Source organism: Astatotilapia calliptera, chromosome 7 (genome assembly GCF_900246225.1).
Source record: "Astatotilapia calliptera chromosome 7, fAstCal1.2, whole genome shotgun sequence".
Lineage (NCBI taxonomy): Eukaryota > Metazoa > Chordata > Actinopteri > Cichliformes > Cichlidae > Astatotilapia > Astatotilapia calliptera.
This window is the reverse complement of record NC_039308.1, coordinates 23,675,899-23,701,630: the sequence shown is the minus strand read 5'-3', so window position 1 is coordinate 23,701,630 and position 25,732 is coordinate 23,675,899. Positions and strand designations below refer to the sequence as shown.

General features: G+C 42.0%; 2 protein-coding genes across 4 annotated transcripts; both read right to left on the bottom strand.

The window, feature by feature from the left end:
• Nucleotides 1–2,586: 2,586 nt before the first annotated feature.
• On the bottom strand, nucleotides 2,587–9,972 carry slc35e4 (solute carrier family 35 member E4). Of its 3 annotated transcripts, none has more exons than XM_026173966.1 (3): nucleotides 9,747–9,972; nucleotides 8,216–8,832; nucleotides 2,587–5,475 (listed from the first exon to the last, which is right to left on the bottom strand). In XM_026173966.1, exons 2-3 carry the CDS (start codon nucleotides 8,811–8,813, stop codon nucleotides 4,937–4,939), a joined length of 1,137 nt encoding a protein of 378 aa, XP_026029751.1. In that variant the 5' UTR covers nucleotides 8,814–8,832; nucleotides 9,747–9,972; the 3' UTR covers nucleotides 2,587–4,936. The 3 variants fall into 3 exon arrangements, with proteins under 3 accessions (XP_026029751.1, XP_026029754.1, XP_026029753.1); XM_026173969.1 differs by lacking the exon at nucleotides 9,747–9,972 and adding an exon at nucleotides 8,938–9,130; XM_026173968.1 differs by lacking the exon at nucleotides 9,747–9,972 and adding an exon at nucleotides 8,942–8,989.
• A 1,507-nt stretch (nucleotides 9,973–11,479) lies between these two features.
• Nucleotides 11,480–25,424, bottom strand: osbp2a (oxysterol binding protein 2a). Its single transcript, XM_026173965.1, has 14 exons — nucleotides 24,969–25,424; nucleotides 23,829–24,034; nucleotides 19,644–19,894; nucleotides 19,339–19,507; nucleotides 18,488–18,608; nucleotides 18,331–18,397; nucleotides 18,111–18,248; nucleotides 17,765–18,010; nucleotides 17,511–17,631; nucleotides 17,277–17,380; nucleotides 16,620–16,715; nucleotides 14,862–15,046; nucleotides 14,533–14,750; nucleotides 11,480–14,196 (listed from the first exon to the last, which is right to left on the bottom strand). The coding sequence occupies exons 1-14, from the start codon at nucleotides 25,127–25,129 to the stop codon at nucleotides 14,057–14,059; spliced, it is 2,223 nt and encodes a 740-aa protein (XP_026029750.1). The 5' UTR covers nucleotides 25,130–25,424; the 3' UTR covers nucleotides 11,480–14,056.
• Between the last annotated feature and the right edge of the window lie 308 nt (nucleotides 25,425–25,732).

Here is a 25,732-nt window from a genome sequence, read left to right as displayed (position 1 = left end):
GCTCAGGCCTTATTTCCCCAGCAGAGATTTTTCAAGCTGCAGGAAAAGCTGGGAATTGCTAAAGTTATACAAACTGATTCAAAGTTTTCAAATCTTATAATCAGTGGATCTTGAATCAGAAATGAAAATTAGTTCCAACTCTATTCTATCTAAAGAGCTTGGAAAGAAAAGCGTCTGGACTTCTTTGAGTTGCTTGAAGACGTTTCACCTCTCATCCGAGAAGCTTCTTCAGTTCTAAGGGTCAAATGGTGGAGAGTCCCAGATTTAAACCCAGTGGGAGTTTCCCTCCAAAGAGGGACAAAGGACCCCCTGATGATCCTCTACCTAATCACATGAGCCATGAGCCAAGGAGGTACTGGTCCGTGTGTGTGGGCTTCCGGTAAACTGAGGTTGAAGTTTACCGTTTACCATTTGTCTTCTCTTTCTCCAGCTCCTTGGAAGACAGGACCAACCTCACACCCGATCAGATTTGCACACTGTTAGACCTCTGCCTCACCACTACATATTTCAAATACAACGAGGGTTTCTACAGACAAAAACATGGCTGTCACCTATTGTAGCCAACCTTTACATGGAGGAAGTGGAAAGAAAGGCTCTTGGCTCTTTTAAAGGGAGAGTACCCAGCCACTGGTACAGATATGTGGACGACACCTGGGTCAAAATCAAGACACAAGAAGTGGAATCCTTCACTGCTCACATTAACGCTGTGGATAAAAACATCAAGTTCACCAGGGAAGACACAAAGGACAATTGTTTGCCTTTCCTGGACTGCGCTGTGCACATTGAAGAGAACGGCAACCTCAACATCGAAGTTTACCGGAAGCCCACACACACAAGGTCACTCTTTCGAGGATGCCAACGTTCACATTTTGGACAGAGAGGACAGATGGTTTGAAAGAGGAGTGAAAGAAGCCATTTACGTCCACTGTGAGCGACCATCTTTGAACAGAGGCGGTGGTTTACGACACCAACTGTCTGCCATCTATAACCCAGTTTTGCGATCCCTTCCCAGACGCCTTAACGCCCACTCACATCCTGGGCCATCTGACCTCAGGAAATCACATGATAGGGTGGGACCAGGTTTCACAATGAGCTCACCCGAAACCCTGGCTGACTGGGACCCACACCCGCTTACACACCTTGGCTCATGTGATTAGGTAGAGGATCATCAGGGGGTCCTTTGTCCCTCTTTGGGGGGTTACTCCCACTGGGCTTAAATCTGGGACTCTCCACCATTGACCCTTAGAACTGAAGAAGCTTCTCGGATGAGAGGTGAAACGTCTTCAAGCAACTAAAAGAAGTCCAGACGCTTTTCTTTCCAAGCTCCTTAGACTACGATGACCTGGATGACTGAGAACCTTCACAGACTCTATTCTATGAACTGCACATATGTGAAAGTTTCTGAGGACCTTAATGATACTCACCCCCCACTTTGTTAGGTGCACCTCTTTAGCTGCTTATCAATGCAAATATCTAATCAGCCAATCACGTGATAGCAGTCCAGTGTCTTTAGACATGATGAAGACGACCTGCTGAAGTTCAAACCGAGCTTCAGAATCAGGAAGAAAGGCGATAAAAGTTGATATAAGAACATTGTTGGTGGCAGACAGACTAGTCTGAGTATTTCAGAAACTGCTGATCTGCTGGGATTTTCCCATAAATCCATCTCTAGGGTTTACAGAGAACAGTCCAAAAAAAGTAGAAAATATCCAGCGAGTGGCTGTTCTTGGGCAAAAATGCCTTGTGGGTGCCAGAGGAGGAGGGAGAATGGGCAGACTGTTTGAGCTGATAAGAAGGCAACTGTAACAAAAATAACCACTTGTTACAGCCAAGGTATGCAGCAAGGCACCTGTGACTACACATGACATATCAGATCTTTTATCAGATGGGCTACAACAGCAGAAGACCAAACAGGCTGCTACTACTGTGAGCTAAGAACAGGATACTGATGCCACGGCCTCGTCAAACATGGACAACAGCAAATATGGAAAGCGTTGCCTGGTCTGATGAGTCGTGGTTTTGTGTAAACAACACGAAAGCATAGATCTATCCTGACTTGTTTTAATGGTTCAGGCTGCTGCTGCTACAGGTATAACGTTGTGGTGGACATTTTCTTGGCACATTTTGAGCCACTTCGCACCAACAACACAGCCTACCTGTGTATGGCTGATCACGGCCATCCCCTCATTCACATCATGGATGTTTAGATGACAAACCTGCAGTAACTCTGTTGACTGTCATATCGATAGGAACTAAAATCTCAGAGGAATGTTTACAGCACCTTGTTGAATCTATATCATGAAGAATTAATGCAGTTCTGAAAGGAAAAGGGAGTCTAACACAGTACTAGCAAGGTGTGGCTAATAAAGTATCCAATAAATGTATTTACAATAGTTAAAAATGCTAATGTCTTCTAAGATGTGTGTTAAGAATTCAGTTTAAACTCAGTGACCCAACCTAAGCATATAATTACATCAATTACAAAGGATGTGGTTGGTCTCTCTAACCCCATAACAGGAAGGTGGTGTTGAATTCATTTCAGATATGAATGCAGTTTCAAGAACAAGGCAATTCAGAAATGAGGTGTTTGGTTTTGTTATTTTATTATACCAGTCCATTTTTTTCTTTTCATACATTTGCAGGTCACGTGTACATGGATGAGCCGTATCGTTGCCCGTAAACAAGAAAAACACCTACAGCATTCATCAAAACTGCATTCTCATCTACAGTATGTCCAATTAAGGCATGAGGCAGACATTTCATTCCTGAACCAGTATAGTTTCAACCAGTCATATGACTATAAAATACATAACAAAATAAAATAACTATTTACATCCAACTAACTTTGCAAACAATCAAACACAGTATGCACACAGGAACTGTAGGCTTTTTTTTAAGCGGCGTCTTCGTACCGTGTCAATGCAACAATTGCTTTGTTTTTTTTATCTTCTCCAGACTCATAATCTTCTCAAACATGACAAGAACAAGTAGCCAAACCTGCCAAACAGAGCTGAGACTGTGAAATTAGGTCATAAACCTGCAAACCAACTACAGCTTACCGATTATTAAATTGTCAAAATGTATATATGAACTATTTTATCTGTGAGCGATCTCCCTCGCTGTGGTTTCTTTATGACTATTGAAAAGCTGCTTGATCTCAGTCCTATGAACGCAAGGGGGCATAAGTCCTGTTTAAGAGTTGAGGTATTCAGTACAGTAGCCTAAAACCAGTGAAATGATCTGTTGAACATCACTTTTAAATGTGAGTGGTGTTATTAAGAAATATAAAACCAGTAAAACCATACACACTGCAAAAGAAATTAAATGCAACCATTTTCAACTAATCATGGAATTATAAAAGCATCTTACACGTTTTGAGTAATTTTCATGAATGACATCCTTGAAATGTTATTCAGCTGAATCAACATGCGGCGTTGTTTGCTGTTATTCTTACGGTGAAACATGCTGAAAAAACTGGTGTGTCATACTGAGCCTTTTTCCACGCAGGGCTTTGTTGTTTTCATCTTTTGAGAGCTCACACTGTACGTGAGCATTGGTCGTATCTGGTCACTGACAGAACAGGTTTCACAAGACAAAAAAAAAAAAAAAAAAGCAGAAAAAAAAAAGCTTTAAAGTAAACATTTGGCATACCGTGCATGTAGGAAGGTGTGCAACAAGCATCCGAGGACATTTTGGATGCTTTCTGGAGCAAAAGCATGCAAGCGTCTGCTTTAACACACTCAGACTTTACATGTACACAGCTGCAAGACACTTGAGGACCAAATTCCACAGCATTAAACCCCCTCTGATTATTGCTAAGGCCCTAAAAAATAAATATTTTCTTTCATATAAATATCAGAGGGGGGCTAAAATATGTCATAATAAGATGCTTTTTAAATACTGAGAGTGAAAACGGAACACTTTTTAAAAGAAGTCAGTTTCTCTAAGACGTGCTGGCTTAACAAAGGTTAGGATTTAAGAAGCGACCTTAAAGTACATCAAGTCTTTTTTTTTTTTTTTTCCTCCTCAGGTCTTCCAGAGGGAAAAGCCAGCTAAGGTTGAGTGACACTCCTTAGAGACCTTGTGAACCTAATTATCAGTGCGCCGTTGTAAAAGTTGGAAATAATTGGACTAGCTCTACAGAGACCGTCTTTCCAGGTTGGAGCGAGAACAAAATTTAGGCCTGAAGTGGAAAGCCACACTGACATTCCTATAGTAGGACGAAACACAGCCTCTTATTAAAAATGTGCTTCAGGAGAGGAAATGTTATGTGGCATTGCACAGAAGTGTCAGCTCTATCCATACTCGTAACTTACCAACACTCACAACAGCAGTGCCTTTGCCTTTATTTAACAAGCTACCCACATTACATGTCTACATAAAAAAGCTGCCAAAAACACCCAGTCCCTTACCACAATAGGGCCGGGAGAGTGTCAGGTAACAGTACCATAAATATAGCTTTTTATTACAAATTGTGCCCGCTCAGATCTGAGGCCCCCCCCCCCAATCTATGAGGCTTTACTGTAGCGGATAATATCCACAACAGACACCCAAAACGTTGATTAAAGCCCTCTGGATACGAGAACATTTTCACAGTGGAGTAGTAAGAGTGACAGTGTGAATACCTGATGAGGTATCAATGAGTTCAGTGTGCTCATGCATGCATATACCGCTATAGGCTATATGTGACACGGATAAGGGCAAAAAAGTTACCTTCATTGTAAACCAAAGAAATATAAATAAATAATAATAATAATAGTACTACTAATGCAAAAAGGCAACTTTTCCTCTCTGCAGACTCCAGTTCTGTGTGAATTGGAGATAAATAAAGTGGCACAGTGAGGAAGTCAAAAAAAAATTTAAAAAACATCTGTCACTGTTGGCGACACTATAGCTGTATAAAGTCACACACTAGGGTACGACTCCTCTTTTCTTTTCAGTCCATTTTGTCTTCCTGTTTTCTGTCTGCGCCCTGATGATGGGGATGATATGTTTTATCAGACGCACTAGCTTTAACCGAGTCTTCTCCACGTGCACTGTGAAAATCCACTCGTACGGAGCCTTTTGCTTTGGCCCTGCGTGCATCCAGGTAGCTAACGATAAATTCTGAGTTCTGATAGATGAGCATGCCAGACAACGTGAGCACTGCGCCGGCACAGCTCAGGGCCGACAGTTCGCTGCCGAAGAGCAGTTGAGACAACAGCAGGTTTCCCACCACGCTAAGGTTGCCGAGGATGTGCAGAGTGACCGCCGAGGTGAGCGTGATGACGCAGCAGCTGGCCAAATTGTACATGACCGAGCCCAGGCAGCTGAGCAAGATGAAGACCCACAGGTGGCGGTCGTAATGAAGCGGCGACTCAAGCATAGCCCAGTTTTCCAAGGCGAGAGCAGCTATGGCCAAGATGCAAAAACTGGGAATGGACATCAGGTACAGCAGGAACACGGAGTTGATCTTTTCCTCCTGAAGTAAAATACCTATAAAAACAGACAAATGTACACAGCAGTTACAAACAGAACACACTACTTATTCCCATACAGAAAACAGAAAACTAAGCACTGCCCAGCTGTGTCAAAGTAAAGATACTGAGGCACAGCTAGCGGTGTCACAAGCTAAAAAACATGACAGCAGTTCTTTCAATTTAATAGTCCCACACATGCTGTAAGTGCTGGAGATGCTGCACAATAACACCAACGTGGAGCTGCAGGTGCATCAACGGTCTGATGAGACTGGGGACGACAAACCCCCACCCCAGCACATAAAGAGTTTCGTATACAGAAAAGACATGTATACAAATGAAAGTACGCAGAGGCTTTGCAATAGAAAGAGGAAACACTTCAAGCTTATCTAGTCACATCAATGTCCTGATCTGTACTCATTTAGGGAGAATTAGTTTATCTGGTTTACTTTATATTTACATCTGTAATCTCTCTGTGACAGCTACATCTGTTGTAACAGCAATGACACGCACATGCACACGCACACACACTTCAAATGGCTATTACCCTTCAGTCTGTCAAAATGTAATAATGTGTGTTTTAGGCAAGCTGGAAAAGGAAGTCAACACTGAAGTGAAGTTCCTTTAACGACCACTTAAAGCAGTACATTCCAATAGACTCTCATGCCAAAAGTTGCTGAAAATTACAACACTAAACCACATGTTTACAGCCTGATATAACCAGATACATTTCATAGTTTTTATTTTCATAACATCGCAGACAGGTGATGATTATCTGCTGTGCCTCACTGAGCCGGAGCTTTTACACCATGCTTGTGCTGTTCCTACTTTTTGGAACATGTTTAAAAGTCTACTAATGTTTTGGTTTGCTATGAGGTGCAGAGCATCCCAGAAGCTTGTGCATCAGCTGTGGTAATTAATTAGTGCTTTATTAGTCTAATTAGCAAATATCTCTATCAGTGTGTTGCAGCAGAATGCTGTATGGACATAGCATGCTAACAGAGCCTGCTAGCACTAACTGACAGGTTAATGCTCCACTCTCTCGTCCATATTTGGTCAGGTCTGGCTCACGTGACAGGGGCCAAATGCTAACCTAGAGCCTTTAAAATGAGTCCAGTGCGGTAGTTATGTCCAGCCTATGTAGTTACCATGATGTGTGAGAGCAGCTGCAACAGGCAAAAAAAATCTGTATTACTGTAACATTCCCCATTACAAAAGATACTTTTGCTACCAATCGATTCAGACATATTTCCTAGCAAAAACACAGGGAGTACTTTCATAACAGCAGGTCCGTGTGATTTTATGTGCGTGTGTGTCCATCAAAAGGAGAGCGAAAAGCACGTCAGAGGTCATTATGCAAATCTCCTTTTTGGGAAATTTGTGTAATATGCCATGATGTCATGGAAAATCAAACACATTACTGTTAAACAACAAAACTCTAAATGCTGAATGTTTTTAAAAAAAAATGCCCTAACAAAGTGTGTCAGAGTACAAAAATAAACTGCTGCAACAACACGCGTAAGAGGCTTAAAATAGCTTCTTGAAACATGAGACAACATCTGAGGGCATAAAATTTTAGCCATGATTAAAAATAAAATGTTCAGGACATCGTTTACATATTACATCCCAAAAGCAAAAGCAGGACCTACATTTTCCTTCCAACATTTAAACAAAGCAACAAGCAAAAAACATCTGCAATTTGTTAAGAAGGGATTTAAAGTGATGACCCCTGAGGTTATGAGCGTGCCTGTACCTCTGCTCCACCAGGAACAGTGTGCAGCATTACATTCCTCTGAGCAACCTGCATGTCTGCTTCTGCAACAGACTAAAGACAGGGCCTCTCTTTATACGTGTGTTTAGAGACTCTTTTTGTCCCTCTCTGACAACCACATTCTTATGAAGACTGATGACGTTGCGGAAGCTAAGCTACCGATCTGTGGCGCAATCGGTTTGCAGCTTTAAAGCAATTTATGTAATGAAAGCTCCAGTGAGAGCTCAGAACATTAGGTGAATGAGTACACCGGACAAATGCAGCGAGGGCAAAAGTTAGTCCACATGACATCAATCTAAGAAAGGAATCTCTCGCATGTTTTTTTTCAACTGAAAGCCATTCATTTTTACCTCATTTAGATAATCCAATCACGAACTTTAAAGGTCTCTTAAGAATCATTTAAGATTTAACAAAGTCAAGCAACAATCTGGCCTTTATTATTATTTTGGGGGCATTTTAGGTCTTTATAGCTAGATAGGAAAGTTAGAGAGTGAGGGACACACAGGACTGCAGAGAAGAACCTGACTGATTTGCAATTCAAAAACTTCTCAGTTTGTGGTGGATTTTCTGAAATGTTGAGTGTACAAAAAGCTTATTCAGTAAATCGAAACCTGAGCAGCAAATGTAAAGAAGATAAAATCATCTTCATAATGAAATTAAAGTTTATATTAGAAACCAAAATAAACATACAACAGATCAGCCAGCCACTGGGGCATACCACAAAAACATATGTGTTTATTTATCACGTTCCCCTAGCAACTGAAAAACCAGCCAATGTGCCATTCCGCCTTAATGCTAGGGTGCGTTTATGAACGGAGAAGTGAATCACCAAATTTCTAAGAAGTTCCAGGACCGCAGACGGCTGCAGTGTCTAAAATGCTCCCTGATGTCAATTGGGTTATTGTTTTCTTTAGCAACGGGACAAAACAACATGTCAGCTTCCCAGCATGGCAAAACGGGACAGTGATGCAGAGAAAGTGGTACTCACTCTGCTGGATGGACTTGACTCCTCTCAGCATGGTTGCTGCGAACACAAAGAAGCAGCCAGTCTGATCGAACTGGACCTCTCCCATAATGCTGAAAGAGGCTCCCAGGCAGATGGGCATCATGGCTGTGTATTTGATGATGTGATGCTGCTTGCCTAGGATCAGTGTGGAGATGGCCAGGGTAAAAAGCGGGGTGGTAGTGTATATCATTTGTGCAAATGACAGCTGGACATAGTTCAGACCCATGTTTCCAAAGGCGATGCTGGCACAAAACGTCAGGCTCAACAGGAACACCTTACATTTTGCGCTGGGGGTCAGGTCCTGCTCTCCGACCCCTCTGTGGCGGATCACCTGCAGCTTGATCAGGCCGTAATCCACCACTATGGCTGTCAGCATGTGCAGAGCTGACAGCAGCAGAGGGTACCTGAAGTTGTAAACGGCAAATATCCATTTGTTGAGACTGGAGATGGTGGTGCCGGTCACCAGCCAAACAATGACAGCTGACAGCAGATGGAGCATCTCTGCGGGTGGCCGCCTCCTCCTCCTCCCTGTCTCTTGCAGGGTCGCCTCGCATTTTGAGAAGCCATCGGCGCTGATCATGTTCTTATCATTGTCCTCTCTGCAAGGAAAACACATGTTCAGCTCGCACCTCTCATCTCAATCACAAATGGATGATAAAACCGGCTGAAAGCTGCGAAAATAACCGAGAGGCAGCTCTTTTTACCCACTCTGCGGTGTCAATGTTTCCCAGTAAAAAACAGAAGTGCGTTTTTCAGCACCGCCTATAGACACGTGTTTCTGTTTTACATGACGGCCTGATTGTGTAACACACCCCTGCGTTGGCAATATGACATTATCCAACAGTAAGACAGCCGGAGGAGAGGAGCTCGGGGCGGGCTGGAAAACCGTCCGCGCCTTCCAACACACGACGGGGAATGACTGGATTGGTTATTATTATCCCGACGTGTAGCAAAAGGACCGCAAGTGACGAGCCAGTGAGCTGTAAACACGATGAGGCATGCCGTGTGCCTGTCATTTAAAGCCAATAAGTATTAATCTACACTTGAAATCAGGGGAATTATGTTTTTCCCGTTTATGCAGGCTACAAATAGCATCTTTTTCCCAGCTCTGGAGAAGCAGAGCGAGAACCTGACATCAGAAGCGACATATAACGCTAAGTGCAGCGCACTCTGACAACATTTCATTCATGGCCCTGAGCGCTTTAAATTTAACAGTTTTAGCCAAAACAGAGGGGTCGACAGCCTCACACAGTTTAACAGTAATGTGTCTGAAGTTATCTGACCTCTACTGTGGACTGGCACTTGACACCAGACGGCTAAATGCCATTATGCTCATGCTAACGCTAGCTAGTGACTCTAAACCGCAGTGTTAGCTAACAGCAGGTTGTTAGCTACAAGAATATTAAGGAAAAAAGGAAACACCCGTTTATCCTACAGGCTTTGCGACGAGTTAGAAACCAATTAGATACACCTCAGAGATACTTGATTAGAATAGGAGCTTCGCCGCTTTTACCTTGTTCTGACAGCATCCCCAAATCTCCGTCACTCGGTCACCAAACTGTCAGCCGAGCCGGGCGGGTGGTGTCATTGGACGGTTCACTTAAAGGGCAATGCTACTGTTTTTAACTGTGTTTGTGTAGTATGTCATAGACCGGGAGTGTCACGCTCATTTTTAGTTCACGAGCTCCGTCTAGCCCAGCCAGCTTAATCCTAAATGGGTCAGATTGGTTAAGAACTGAGTAATTGAATAAAAATAGTACAGCCTAGGATTAAAAAAAAACCTGTGCACGACAGTAGTGCAATAATAAGTAATATGTACTTTAACTATACCAATCTTAAAAACCGGCTGAAGGTGTATAACAAAAATAATTGTGTAATCTTATGCCTGACCGGAGTGCTCACCAGTCACAGAAAGAAGAGTTGTTGTACAGTTTTATAGAGAACAGTAGGAATGATTCTCACACCTCTCTCACTCTCTGATACCTTGATAGATGGGTATCAGTTCTTTTTGAGTTATTACTCTCGCTATATATGCATATATATAAAGTACAAAGGATAAAATTGAATAGAGTTCCTGTTTGAAAAGCAAATGTGTTTGGCACAGCAGTGCATTCAGACAATGATTGTGCTTGCTGAAGGTGCCGGACAGGATAAGTTAATTAATAAATAACTACAAATTCTGACCTTACGCCTCAAAAATCTGATGCCACCATCTCAATGTTGCAGCAGAAATCAATACCTAACGAAATTTTTTCAGAGCTCTACTGTAAAGTTTGGTGATCCTGTATAAACTGTAGCTTTATTTTCCTGGCTAACAGGAGTGCCACCTTGTGTGCTCTTTTTGCTTCTGTAGCCCATCTGCTCTAACATGTTGTACATTCAGAAATGCCCTTGGGTGCAGCAAGTGGTCATTTGACTTACTGCAGCCTTCCTTTCCCTTTGAAACAGCCTAGCCATTCCCCTCTGACCTCTGGAATTTAAAAGGCATTTTCACCCAGAGAACTGCTGCTAACTTTATATTTATCAGACCATTTTCTGTAAACCCCAGAGATGGCTGTGTGGGAAAGTCCCAGTAGATCAGCAGTTTCTCAAACACTCAGATCAGCTCAGACCAACAACCAGCCACATTCAGAGTCACTTAAAATGTCTTTCTTCCCCATTCTGATTCTTCACCGTGTCATCTTGACCATACATGCATTGAACTGCTGCCAGGGGCTTTAAACTTTAATGCACATGCAATTGCATGATAGTAAATACAGTGAGCATGGAAAAATGTTGAACACTGTTGCATCTGTCAATCACAGGCTGTCCATCATCTGGTTTGTAAAGGATTGCTGATGAAATGAGAAAAATAACTGAAATCAAAATACAAATTTATGTTATCTGCCAAATTTGTAAGAGAGCATCTTTCACTGGGGCTTATGGGTTCAGTTTTATTCTAAAAATCTTGGATCTTGGGTAAGTCTTCAGGATGTACTTGGAAGCATGTTTTTACACCTGTGCATTACTTCAGGTGCTGCTGAATGAGTTAAGGGTTAGTTTGCATGTGCACTTGTAAAATATGCAAATGTCTTTTCCATGACTCATCGTCACCATAGCATTGGTACAACAAAACAATCACACTTGCATGTTTAATATTTTTTTTCTAAAGAAGGTGGAGTTTAGAAATAATGCTTTCAGTTTGTAGGGTAAACCTCGTAAATCCATGTAGTTCATGTACGAGTGACGGCTGAGCACATGAGGAAATTCAGTTATTTACTTTTTATTTATTCTTTTTGAGTAAACAACATTAGTTAAACAACTAATACATTTTTTACATGTTTTTGTAGATCAGGACAGTTGCTTTGGACTCAAGAAAAGCTCCAGACAGAAATACCCACTTTAAAGCATTGTGACAAACTCTGTTTTCTTCTTTATTACCTGTGCTTTGTTTGACAGAAGATTATAAAAACCACTGGTGTGACAGTAAACGGTTGCACACTGGCAGCTTTAAGTCTTTATTTGAGCTCAAAAATGTAAAATTTCTGAGGCAGTCGGGCACAAAAGGTGTTTCAGTAACAATCCACAAACAGCTAGCTAGGTGAAGAGGCCTAGTGCACAAGCAGTCTAAAACCATGCATAGCTATACTTTGCTGTGGACTTTAAATTATAGAGCATGTCCTGTCAGGTAAACATGACATTGTGCTTTATTTGATCAACATTTCATTGCATCATTTATGTACGCTTATAAACATAAGATTCATTATTTAATTTACCCAACATCTCCTTAGCTGGTATACAATCATGACTTGTTATGTATACATAATAGAGATTAATATATGACAACATGGATGTTAAAGCACTGTATATCTTCTTCAAATGATACTACGATTTTATTTCTAGTATATTCTAGCTATTTACAGGCCAAAACCAAACAGGCAGCCATATTTGTGCATCATGCCCCGCTGTAATAATACACAGTAAACTATAAATAAACAGGTTATAGAGTGTATTTACTACCAATTTACACAAGTGCTTGCCGCCGCACAAAAACGTGAGCAAGTGTAATGTTTTTGAGTGATATGATGAAATAATGTTAATACAACTTAATATTTGGGCTGAATAAAACAATTCCCTGATTGGGGAGTGTTTTGTTTTTTTTAAATCACAAGTGACTGTGCAGGATTTCTTATTGCTAACATAATGCAAATGAACAATTTTTAACATACAAATAACTAATAGAGTCATTTGCAACCATTTTAAGCAAGGGAACAGGTTCATTGGTACTTGCCACAATGGTAAACCCTGATAATGGGTAAATTTAATTTTAAAAACAATTACTCAGTTGAATTTACCTGGAGGTATACCTGCAGAACCGTTTTAATCTGTACAAAATCTTTTTTGTTTCAATGAGGGGGTTACTGGGGAGTTGCTATTCTGTTACATAATTAAGGCTAAAATTGCCACCAGCAGCAATAATATCTCCTGCTGAGGAAAATCCCAAGATTAGCATATTTATACTTACGGTTTTGTTTAAAGATATTTGAAGGGGTACTCTAGGTGCCCTGGGCTGGTTGCCGGTCTGTTGCAGGGCTAACACATGGAAACAGATAACCAACACTCACATTCACCTGCAGCTATTTAACCTTTAATCATCATTTAAAAAAATTAAACTGATGCAGCAACATCCTAAATTTTAGTTCTTGGTAATGGCGGAGCTCCAAAAATCCTGGATCCTACACTGCAACTCGATTTTCCCCTACCTGGTAAACGTTTGCTGCTGGATCCAGACCTTAAAATCAGTCCATTGCAGTTGACTCATTAGGCATTTTGATGTGAAACAGCAGTTTCTCTGGAAGAAAAAGTTAAACCTGTCCAGATGACTGCTGTGGAAGAATGAGTGCGAGTGGGACTAACACTCCTTTCAAGCTGTTTACAAGTGTTAGCAATTGATGAGGGAAGCCCCTGGTGGCAATGAAAATAATATCATGCAATCTAATGAGCTGGCAGTTTTGTCTGATATGAGGCAAAAAACCTTTCAGCATCTTCAGCTTAAGCAGACTTTTTTGAATATAGAGTTTTATATAGAGTCCAAGCTGAGATTACACAAATATGTTGTTTTAGTCATTTTCTCACACTCAGGCTCCTCCAGGGTCAGTGAAGACATTATTCAAGTGCTTTCAGTGGGTGTGTGCTGCTCTCTGCTACTGACTTAAATGTAACAGTGACGGAGGTGGACATACTGTAATTTCAAGATTATGGGAGACAAAGCAATTATCTGTAAAAAGATTTGGTGGAGTGACTGTTCTTTAGAGACCAGTCAGACAATAACTGTTAATCCTTTCAAACTGCAGTTTGTGCAGTTTTGAGAAACAGATTAATAAAGAACACCAAGAAATCATAGGGATTGGTCTTGAAGTCTTCTAGCACAGAAGAAGGCTTTGTCCTGCTAAATTTCTTTTGAAACCCAGCATCACTGGGAGATCTCAGCAAGTTGTGCCAGTTTTGAAGAAAATAAGACATCGGTCTTCAGCCTAGAATTATCCCCACACACCTGATCACGTGTACACTAAACTCCCTTTAGTGTACATATTATTCGCAGCTCTTAACTCTCTTATACTGAGGCCATGCATTTTTTTGAAATGCAGATATAACAGAGGAAGAGCAAGTAAATTAGGAACCAGATGTTTTTGTGCTTGAAAATCCCTGGAGAGATTAGCTGTCTCACTCACTCACACATGTACATCCAAACTCATACACACAACTCTCCATCCTTCAGAGTATCCTTAAACCACGAGGAAATGCTCAGCCTGGCTGATGCTGTGGAGCAAGAGGCATGTTGTCCTAAAAGATCTGAGGACACTGGCTCCAGTCTTGTCTTTCTTTGGCCTCCCAGTAGCCGCCTTTGTAGATAAAAATGTTATCGCCTGTCTCGTCTGTCCTCTTCTCAAACCACAGTGGCTGGTAACCCTCAATATCTTGCCCTAAAGACAGAACATATGTGCTCATTTTCAGGATATTGCAAAGTTCTTTCTTCATAGACTCTAAATATTGTAAAATTTGCCAATTACTGCAAGTTTTTGTCAGGTTTTGTCAGCTGTTGACCAAAGCTAAAGATCAATAGTCACTCATTTTTATAACAACAGAGCTTTCACCTGTGCTCTTTGTTTCTAAATAAGGAAAAATCTGTTATTGCTATGAGCTCACTGCAAAATAAAGCTCTGAACAGCTGCTCGATATGTGCTGAAGGTTGGCACAAATGATGCAAAAGCCAGAAAAGTCTTTGTCATCACTGTTCTTGTTCATTTCCTTGCACTCACCCTCCTCCAGGGCCTGGTTAGCTTGCGCCCTTCTTTTCCTCTCCAGTCTCTGTCGTTCCTCTAGACGTTGCTTCTGACTGTTGGCTTCATCCCACAGACCAGCCTCCATCAGCCGCTGGTCTGGCCGCAAGCGACTGTCAGTGGGTGCGACGCCCTCTTCTGGCTCATTTAAGGTCAGTGCCAGAGAGGAGAAAAAGTGCATGTTCTCTGCATTTTCTCTGGAGGACGGATTAGAGAACTCAGTGTGACAAAAGATGCAGACCGAGAAGGAGAAATAGCACACCGACACACTCAATCATTAAGATAAGAGCACAAAATGTATTACATACGGAAGGGGATATTTCTTCCACAGCAGTTTGGGCGGAAGAGTCTGATAAACCGTCTTTTGTTTCCCTTCGGAGCCTCCGCATCCTTGGCTGCTATCCACTATCTTGGCACTTTCGATTTTGTCATCCCAGGTTCCGGACAGGATGTAATGAGCTGTGCCCTCTCGGTCCTCTACCACTCCTGTCACCTAAAAATAACAAAGAACATAGCACACAAGAAGAGATCAGCCCTCATCGGGGTCTTTAGGTTTTTATTTACTTTCTTTTTTTAAAATCCATTTTAGTTTCAGTTTTTGCTGTTTGAAAATGTCCGACTATGAAACTGCATGTGCACTAGCTAATGACATGCGACTGGGAAGCCATATGAGAATGAGAGCGTGGTTGCATACCACAGAAACAGCATTACTGGGATTTATAAAATATACCTAATTAATATCATTGCCTGTGATAAGAATTTATTTTACCCATGCCCTTACATCCTGCCAGTACCTTAGATGAGCTCCAAAATCATGTGAAAAACAGGTGGACAGCCAGCTTTTCAGATGGGGTCTGCCCGAGTCTGACCCAGCTGATCCTCTTTTATTTCTTCTTCTTTTAATGATCCTGTTTTCCTATTCGTGTTAGTTACTTGTTCTATGTTCTATTATGCCGTGTGAGAGAATACTGATAAGCAGGTTATATAACCTTATTCACTTAAGTGTTTTAATTAAATATGTTTAATCATCTGTTTTGTGTATGACTGTGTTTTTCATATTTGTGATGGTTCGGGGTGTCTGGGGATATCAACGCCCTACCGAAGGGTAGACAGCCTAGAGTGACAGTTGAAGATATTTTCTTTCGGGAGTGATTCAGGAATTTTTTTTAGGAATAGAAAGAAGTTGTCATAACAAGGATGAAGCTGGTTTCTCTCTTTGTGCAAGCAGTCGTTTCCCTCTGATGCATCAGCTCTGGTTAAACCTGACAGCTCAGTCTACTGAGATGTAATTTCCACAACATAAAGTGAAGACACAAATCAGCACTGGAAATTAGTAGAGCTGTTGCTGCTGAACACTGCTGCTTTTCTCCATTAAGGGGGATTTTCGCTGCGTGTTACTGGTTTTAAGGCTGGCAGAAATAGAAAAATAACTCATGGAAAAAGAACCGTGAAAGGCAATTTGGCGTTCCAAAGGGAGATATGCTGCTAGATGGAGTTTTCAGCCATGTGTTTTGGCTCTATGTAACCTCTTGGGTTAGAAGAAAAGGCCTACAGGCCGACTGTAAGACTATATTTTACTTTAATCTCTTCCCAGCTCTCTGGCTGTTGGCTCTTGCTGAGAATATTAATAGAAATATTGCAATCTTTTACTTTTGATATTTCTTTCATCTTTTTTTTAAGCTGTTGTTTGGTTCAACGTACTTAAAATGTGATTTAAATGTATTTAATTTATCACACATTTTTTGCCACCCCTCCTGAATTTTGCTGCCTTTATGATCTTTAGTGCTTCAACACATCATAGCCCTCAAAGAGAGGTTCTTGTTCTGTTAGTTTGACACTTTGTGCCCTCCTTTTTCTTATTTCTCCAGCTGTAAGGTTGGTAATCCTTGTTTTAAGTAGGTTATCCATTTTTTTCAATATTCAATATTAGTCAATATTAGGAGAAAGTTGTATCTGTTAAAACAGCATTACAGATTCTCTCTAAAGGGCTTGTGTAGCAGTAGACATTCGGCAAATGTAAGACTGAGTTAATGTTGTAGTTGTCTATTAGTTCATCAGAAACTTACTTTGCGTGGGACTTCCCTGGAAAAGTAGCTGTAGGGGGAGAATTTAAGACGACAGGTGTCCTTGGTTGTGGTGTTTACAATGTCAATGTCCCCAGACTGCCAACAAGAAAAAAAACAGATGTGACTTAAAAGTGTACAGTGACTAAAATTACTTTCCTTTATGCTTGGAAAAAAAAGAAAGAAGAAATTTTGCTTTTGTTTGCTGGATGCTTTCCTTATTTCTTAAGGAAATTACTTTCAAATCAGTTGCTGTGGATCCTGTTTAGGCTTACCACTTGTTCAGTTTCCCCAGATTTTTTTAAGGATATGCCAAGTTTCAGCTAATATTGTCACTGTTGGTCCAAAATTATTATTTTCTGCCTGTCGAACTGTGTTATCTATATATTTTTTAATATATTTGACTAAAGAGATTTAGCAAAAAGAAATGGAGTACATAGAGATGCAATTTAAATCCCTTCATTCAGGTTGTTTTTTATCCTGGAGTAATTCATAGGCCCATTTTAACGGAATAAACAAACAAGCATAAAAAATATTCCTCTGAACATGATAAGCTACAAAGACTAGTCCACAAATGAATGACAAAGAATCTAATACATAAAGAAAAAATGTAAAGGACCTTCAGAAAGCTTTGCGAACTGCTGTCCAAGAGGAACACACCTGATCAATCCAGAGCTTCCCTACAATAATATTGTGCACTGTGGAAGTCACTTTGCTCCACACATAGTGGTTTCCACTCGAGTGGAACTGCAGGTGAATGTTTCCTATGGTAAAAAAAAATGCATACAAAACATCACACAGACATTTCAGTGTATTTATAAATCAGATCTCAGATGTAGTAGCATTTGTGCTCATATAAAGTGACTGTCATCGTGAACACTGACTGCTTCTTACCTAACGGCACCACTGAAATATATTTCCCACGAAATTTGCTGTCTATAGTGATATGCTGCCACAGGGTCCATCCTCGCTGTGACGTCACATGGTGGGCAGCAGCTGGTGGGTGATGACTAACCTGAAAGTGAATTGTATCAGCTGGTGTCAGTAGAGCCAATATAAGCACAATATGTTGGGTGTTTGCTCTCCTCTCCATTGTTTATAAAATGTGATCAAAGACGCATAAACGCAGTAATTAAGTGATTCCTTGCCTGCTCACAGATGGAGCGATAACCATACTCATCCAGCCGATCCAGCTCATAAGTCTCCCCCAGCAGAGGGTTGAAAGGCTTGGCTGTGCGATGGACTGTGGTGGAGTAGGAAGAGACAGAAAAGGCAGCCACCAGGCACATCTGCTCCAGGGACGAGTCGCAGCGAGCGGCCCGGTCCAGAAGCTCACTGTACTCCAGATCCTCAGTCAGACGCTGGAGCATCGACAGCGGCTCGTTGAAGTTTACCTGCAATTGCACATTTCATACACATCAAATTAAAGTTCCCGCCACATTAAGCTTTGACTAGAGCTCATTAGTGGAGAATGCAGATTTGTCCACTATTTACAGGCATGGGTATCTTCGATAGATCTTTCCCAATGCAATTTTTCATGATGCTCCACAGGTTAAGGGAGTAATTTGGTTTGTCAGGAATACGGCTGCGCCTTGTTCTTCGTAGCTGCATGTGGTTTGCGCCTGAGGTGTCCTGTAGAGAAAAGGACAAGCTAAGATGAATAGGGCTACTCAGTAAAGTGTTTTTCATTAATATCCATATTCTTGTGACGTACATTCTCATTGTGAGTCCAGTCATTGGGCACGCCTCCACTCATCATACTCTGATTACTTCCTGAGCGCCTAAGTGAAAAAAACAAATATTAAAAACATTCACAAAAATAGCTCAGCGGGTTAGACATACAGTAACTGTGTAGAGATGATGCCTCTCACTTGTGCTCTATGTTACCAGTAGCAGTCACAGTTATGAACGCAGGTGAGTCCTCCATGGCATCGAAGAACTCTGCCTCGTCATTCTCGTCGCTCGCATCTCCCTCCTGGGATCGCTCCACGCCTACGGCAGCAAGCACAGGACAGGTCAGCTGAGAGTCCTGCACATCCTCTACATCCACACAGGAAGTAGCAAATAATGGAGACTAAAAAGACTTGTATGTTTGCTTCAGGTAATAGAACTTTCATTAATACTTGCCTCAAAGCGGTATGAAGAAGTTGTTTAACTATTAGTAGCTTCGTAATGTTTGCTTTGCAGGTTGCTTTTAATTGACATGAGGCATTTCACATAACTAACATATAAAGGTCTTATTTACCTTTATAAATGTTATTTACAGCAGTTAATGATTGTAGGTGTTCTGTGTTCACACTCAGTGCACTGCCAAAAAGGCCTTCCATGCTCAGAGACACATACGCACAAGCCCAGGGACGATTAACAAACACTGAAGCTACACTTCAACATCAACATTGGCCGCTTTGTTACTTTTGTGCGCAAAGCTCAGGTTGTAACCATTAACCTGTTAGCATTAGTTATACCAAACAGAAAAAATGTGCTCCCAAAGACTAACATTGATCACAAAAACAGTAAAACATAACAAACTACATCAGAAAAAACAAAAATCACTAAAATAATAGTTTATTTGTTTACTGTAGTTTCTTATGCAGATTGTAGATAAATATGCTTAAAAAAAGGTTAAAGTCTAACTCAAGTAACCTGTCTGTGCACCACCCGTTGAAGAGGCCCATTTGCTCTTTGGTGACACAGGATGTCTGGGAGACAGACAGAGTCTCACCTGTATATGAGGTGGGATTCTCCCTCCAGGCTCTTTCTAAGCTGTTATGCTGTTTGGCTAACTGTTCGATGGTCTCCTCCAGATGGTGACGCTGTTCTCTCTCATGCTGCAGGGCCTTTTGCCACCTCCGACTGTGAGATTCTGCCACGTCCACAAAGTCACGACAAGCCTGAGGTGTGAACACAAAACACATCAAAGAATGCGGGCGGCACCCTCAAGCTCTATTCCCCCTTTGTTAAAAAAAAGCATTTCTGCTAGCCTCCCATTAGAGTGGCTACATACTGGGGGAGAACTGAATGGCTCACATTGATCATAGCATTGGAGGTGATGCGAAAGAGGGTGGCTCGCTCATTAACGGCTTTCACTTTGTCTGTGCTGTCAGTGGATCCACGCAGGTCCTCGAGTTCACTGAGGGAGCGCTGGAGGGCAGCACCATGCTTTCCTATCAGCTCATTACAGGTGCTCAGGTCATCTAGCTTGCTGGCCAGAGTCTTAAGCACCCCTTGGGTTAGAGTACGATCCTCCTGAGGTACTGGGACTTCATCCCCCGAGTCATCTTCAAACACACATGCACAAAAAAAAAAAAAAAATAGAGCCAGGACAGAATTTTATTCATTTACTAAAATAGCATCATTAGAGGTTATTACATGTAAACAGAGTGGGTGTTTGTGATGGTGTAGTAAACAGCGCACTGGGATGTAATGGCAGATTGAGAAATGCATTTAAAATTTAGATCGAGACAAGCTGAGAGAGCATTAATGGGGACTGGCTAGAAGAAGATATTAACACTTCACACCCTGATCCACCACAAATCTTCCTCTCTACAACACTGGAAAGCTGTGAATGAACACTGTTGCCCTGGAAACGTAGGTCTGTGCAATCAGGAGGCAAGGCTATTTTTAGAGGAAGAAGGAGAAAAAAAAAAGATGACGCACTACCCTTTTCTCCTCTGTCTCCCCCTCACTATCTCTCTCTGTACCCGTTTGCTGGAGTGAGCCAAACCATCAGTCTGAAGCTTTAATGGAGGAGTGTAAAGAGACTGGGCTGATTACAAAGCATCATGGAGAGATTTATGACAATGCTTTTACCTGAAAGTATCTCATTTACAGTCCCATTTTCACTTATGGAAATGGGACACACACACACACACACACACACACACACACACACACACACACACACACACACACACACACACATATATATATACATACAGTATATATATATATATATCATTGTCTCGTCCCAGGATGAGACAAGGAACATCCAAGAATACATTGGGAAGATGGCCCCAACTGACCGAGTGCTCAGTGAATACCTCAGACAGCAGAAACCCAAGAAAGAGGAGGGAGACGAGGAACCATCATGGAAGGACAGGCCCCTGCACGGTATGTACCACCGGCAGATAGAGGAGGTGGCTGATATCCAGAAATCCTACCAGTGGCTGGACAAAGCTGGACTGAAAGACAGCACAGAGGCACTAATCATGGCAGCACAAGAACAAGCTCTGAGTACAAGATCCATAGAGGCTGGGGTCTATCACACCAGGCAAGACCCCAGGTGCAGGCTGTGTAAAGATGCCCCAGAGACAATCCAGCACATAACAGCAGGGTGCAAGATGCTAGCAGGCAAGGCATACATGGAACGCCATAACCAAGTGGCCGGCATAGTGTACAGGAACATCTGTGCCGAGTATAACCTGGAAGTCCCGAGGTCAAAATGGGAGATGCCCCCAAGGGTGGTGGAGAATGACCGAGCTAAGATCCTGTGGGACTTCCAGATACAGACGCACAAAATGGTGGTGGCTAACCAACCGGACATAGTGGTGGTAGACAAACAGAAGAAGACGGCTGTAGTGATCGATGTAGCGGTTCCGAATGACAGCAATATCAGAAAGAAGGAACACGAGAAGCTGGAGAAATACCAAGGGCTCAGAGAAGAGCTCGAGAGGATGTGGAGGGTGAAGGTAACGGTGGTCCCCGTGGTAATCGGAGCACTAGGTGCAGTGACTCCCAAGCTAGGCGAGTGGCTCCAGCAGATCCCGGGAACAACATCGGAGATCTCTGTCCAGAAGAGCGCAGTCCTGGGAACAGCTAAGATACTGCGCAGGACCCTCAAGCTCCCAGGCCTCTGGTAGAGGACCCAAGCTTGAAGGATAAACCCGCCCCATATATATATATATTCATTTTCTTTGCATAAGCACTTTGAAGAATGAATGATGCACCTGCTCACAATTCTGTGCTCTATTAAAATTTCTTATGCAGTATAAAAACAGACCCATATCTATAGCGAGCAATAAATGCCAAAACAAACAACCCAGCTTTAAGTTCATGTAACTGCTTCCATCCTATGCAATGAAACTTTTCTAGGTCCTGCTGTGCTTGAAAGAAAGCCTTGCCTATGTACGGGACATAAACTACTTCAATCTAAAGGGGCAAAGAAATGAAAACAATCAGGGCAAAGTGGATTAAGAACGTCTCTGGAGGAGAAGATTAAAAATGAGAGGGTGAAAAATCCTTCAGGCATCTGTAATGGTTTCATGACCCACATATATATAGAGAGAGAATAATCACACTCTGCTGGTGGAGCTCAAGGTGTTAAGACGCTATGAATCTGCGATCTGAGGCCATCTGCCATCCGATGTTTTTATATGGAAGTGCTCGGACATAGAATAACAGTATACATGTAGGGCAGAGGGATACTGGTCTAGTCTGTGCACTGACTGGTTATTTTCCACACAGGACTTTGGAGAGTTCAATTGGTGACTCATCGTTGAATCATTTTAAAAAAAAAAAAAGAAAACACCCACAGGTGATAGCGGGAGCATCAATATGGACACAGTGTGGGAGGAGAGAGTTAAAAATCAGGGGATGCACTGTAAGCGTCCTCAGCATGGAAAAACCATTTAAAGTCTGACTGTGTGTGCTGAAAGCCGGCTCCAGGACAGGCTGTTTGGATTCATCCTCACGCTTTCATCTTGTCTTCAACACCAGCGGGAAACATTATTTTTTCACAACACACCTATTTATACATATTTCAGAGGAGCCTAAAGATTTTAGTAATAGCTATTATAAGACAGACAGATGCTGTTCGAATCGACTTTTAGCCAATTAATTTGTCCCGCTAATGAGCCCAGATGAAAAAGCTCACTCGATGATAATCTATAATCACATCACACCAAAAAACACAAGGCACTGTCTCTTCTTACACATGCACACAAGCACATCAGCCACAGCTGTGTGAACGACACATAATATATGGAACATAAACCTATGATGAAAATAATTACCCAAAAACATGGAGCAGCAGCACTTTAAGACCATTTCTGGAAGTCTTAAAATGCATAAAACAGTGTAAATGGGCTAAGCTCTATATTTGAACCAGTATTTCATGTACATCTCACACATCAGTCCTTCCGAGTTCGAACATTTTACACAACATTTTTGGGTGTTGCAGACATCAAATCGAACTAGGCAACGTACACAGAGACGGTTGACGACGGCTCTGCTGTGCATGTGCAGTAAATTAAAGGGACTGCCCAACTTACTGAACTCCATAAACATAAAGCTATGATTACTAATGCATACATGGATGCAAAAAAAGCATGCAAGCAAATGCACGGCGACTGTCTCACTTCTAATCCTGCCACTGGTAATATAATGAGCAGGCTACTTACAAGGTGACACAGTCACTGAAAAAGGCTGCCCTCGTGTCTTCCTATTGTCCACAGAGTGTATAGTGGAAAAATATTTTCAATGAAAATGCTCACACCCTCCTGCTCTCTCTTTTTTTTTTCTCTTACCCCTCCTGCTTTCAGAAAGGGTAGGAGGAGTCTACAGGAAGGTCATTTCATTCAGCACTCACTGTCGTCATAGTGAAGGAGACGGGGAGGGAGAAAGGAGACAGCGTGGTGGGGAGGGTAGGTGGCGGTAGCTGCATGTGTGATTCTGCATTTGTGTAAGACAGAAAGATGCTCTATTTGTCTGAAGGTAAAAAAAAAGGGAGTATTAGAATGATCATAGCTGAAGGTGAGGTGTAATTTAATATGACAAGATTAAATACAGCTTCCTCTTTTTACCTTTAATCACACCCCTTGCCCCCAACGGACTGTTCTCATAAGGACATACTGAATAACACTGCCACCTTGTGTCCTTCTGTTTACATAACTATAAAGTCAGCACAGAGAATGTGTAGAAATCTAATATGCATTTAGGAAAATGGGTCTTGGTTGTGTCAGCCTGCATTCATGTTACAGCTAAAATTAGTTTGACTGCTTCAGAGCTTCTCGGCTGAACCATGCTGTTCCTTTAAAGTGCAAATTCTGGTGTGGGTGTTTTTGTTTAAATCTCCCCCAAAAAACCCAAACCCCAAAACAACAACAAAAGAAACCCATAAAATAAAGGTACATGACAGAACAGTAACACTAACACTACACTAAAATTTACTGTCCAAAAACACGAATCACAAAGAGTATAAAATGCCTGTCTCACCTGAGTGATGCATGAGGAGAGTGGCGTTGGCTTTGGCCTGTTGCAGTGCTGACACCCATTTCTGGCACTCTCCCTCGGAGGTGGCCTTCAGGTGGTAACTCCGGCCTCCGCTGGTTAACACCAAGTGGCAGGTGTCGCCCACCTCGATGTGCGCCGTCGCCAGGGGAATTGTTCCCCGACAAGTGTGTGCCATCTCTGCCTGAGTCCTGAGGGGAATAACAGCAGCGTGTAACAGCAGAACAAAAAAAAAAGGCAAGAATACACCAGCCTCTCTGCTCAGCTCCATGCTGATGTGCCCCATTTACAAAATGGAGCAGCTCCATTTTTGACTTATTTCAGTTTTAAAAGAGTCACAATAAGTGTCATACCAAACAAGTTTAAGTTTCCCTCAGGAGACAACTCTGGACAATATGTACTGTAGGTTAACAATGACAGCTTTGCCTTGCATGACTTACAAGGCTAAATTTCTGTCCATTCGTCCGCCCGTTCGTCTATCTATCTATCTATCTATCTATCTATCTATCTATCTATCTATCTATCTATCTATCTATCTATCTATCTATCTATCTATTCTCTCTGTCTGTCTGCCTATCTATCTACATAGAGACTACATATAAAATTATATGAATACTATGTTATATATTATTAGTTGTATTATGCTAGGGCCAGTCCCTCTAGAAAGACTAGATTGCTGTTCACTAGATAGATATTTATTACCTTATTATATATAATAATGTAATAATTAATATATCTAGCACTCTATTATAGAATATAATACTATAGAAGACTTTTATGATATGATATTTCAAGAAATATGAATTTCCTGTTGGGATCAATAAAGTTATTCTTAGAGACAGGCAGCATCTATCTATTTATAGATAGATAGACGTAATAAGTGCTATTAGACACCATGTTTAAACTTATATAGTTTTTAACATCGTTCACGGGTCATCTCATTGTAGTTATGACTCATGTGATTTTCATTTATTTATTTATTTAGGCTGCTGTTACTAAACCTCTTCCTCCAGATAAGGTATGCAAAAAAGTTTAATTTCCTTTTAAATAAAACTAATTTCTGACATGCTGCTAACAGCTTCCATTATTATTTCTGATATTATTAACTGAGTAAATCACCGTCACCTGTAGTAGGACAGCAGGCCGTTACTGAGCACGAACCACCGCCTCTGGTAGCCCTTCAGGTAGTTGGTCCATTTAAAGAGCCAGCCTTTGTGGGTATCCACGGACGGGAGGTGCAGCCCGGGCAGAGTCGGGGAGGGTAAACTCTTCACCAGCTCGTTCATTTGCCCCTGTCGGCCGGTGCTCCGGCGGGATGGACGGAGGAGAGTCGGTGCAGTTTCAGTGGACTTGCTGCCAGTCAACAGCTGTACCGATAAGCTAGCTGCGAGTGAGCCAGATTATTGCACTGCAACACTGTACCCTTCGCTTAAGCTACTGCCTGCTTGCAGCTGTGTGGTGATGAGGCAGTGTGCCCCTCCACCCGGAGACACTTTGAAAATGTCGGCTGTTTCAGGAGCCAGGGCGGAACAACAGAGCATATTATTGCACGAAACTACTCAGAGGTTGCACTTTGACTGCGTGCAGGGACAGAGGCAGAGGATGTGAAGGAAGGGGGGGGGGGGGGGGGGGGGGGGGGGGAGTGATGACGTCCTTCTCGCAGGGTTGTAGCATAAGGATGCGGGTTTGTGTGTGCGCAGAAACATCGCTGCAGAAAATCATTGCAAAACCACCGAATCACATTTACAGAAGTCTTAATTTAGAAATTGTTGTCGGGGTTGTGAGCTGAAACACACTCCGGAGGCAGAAGTTTTATAATTCAGAGTTAAAAGATTACTTCCTCTATGGGCCCTCAGGTGCACTGCGAGCGTGACGCCGAAAGAGGACAC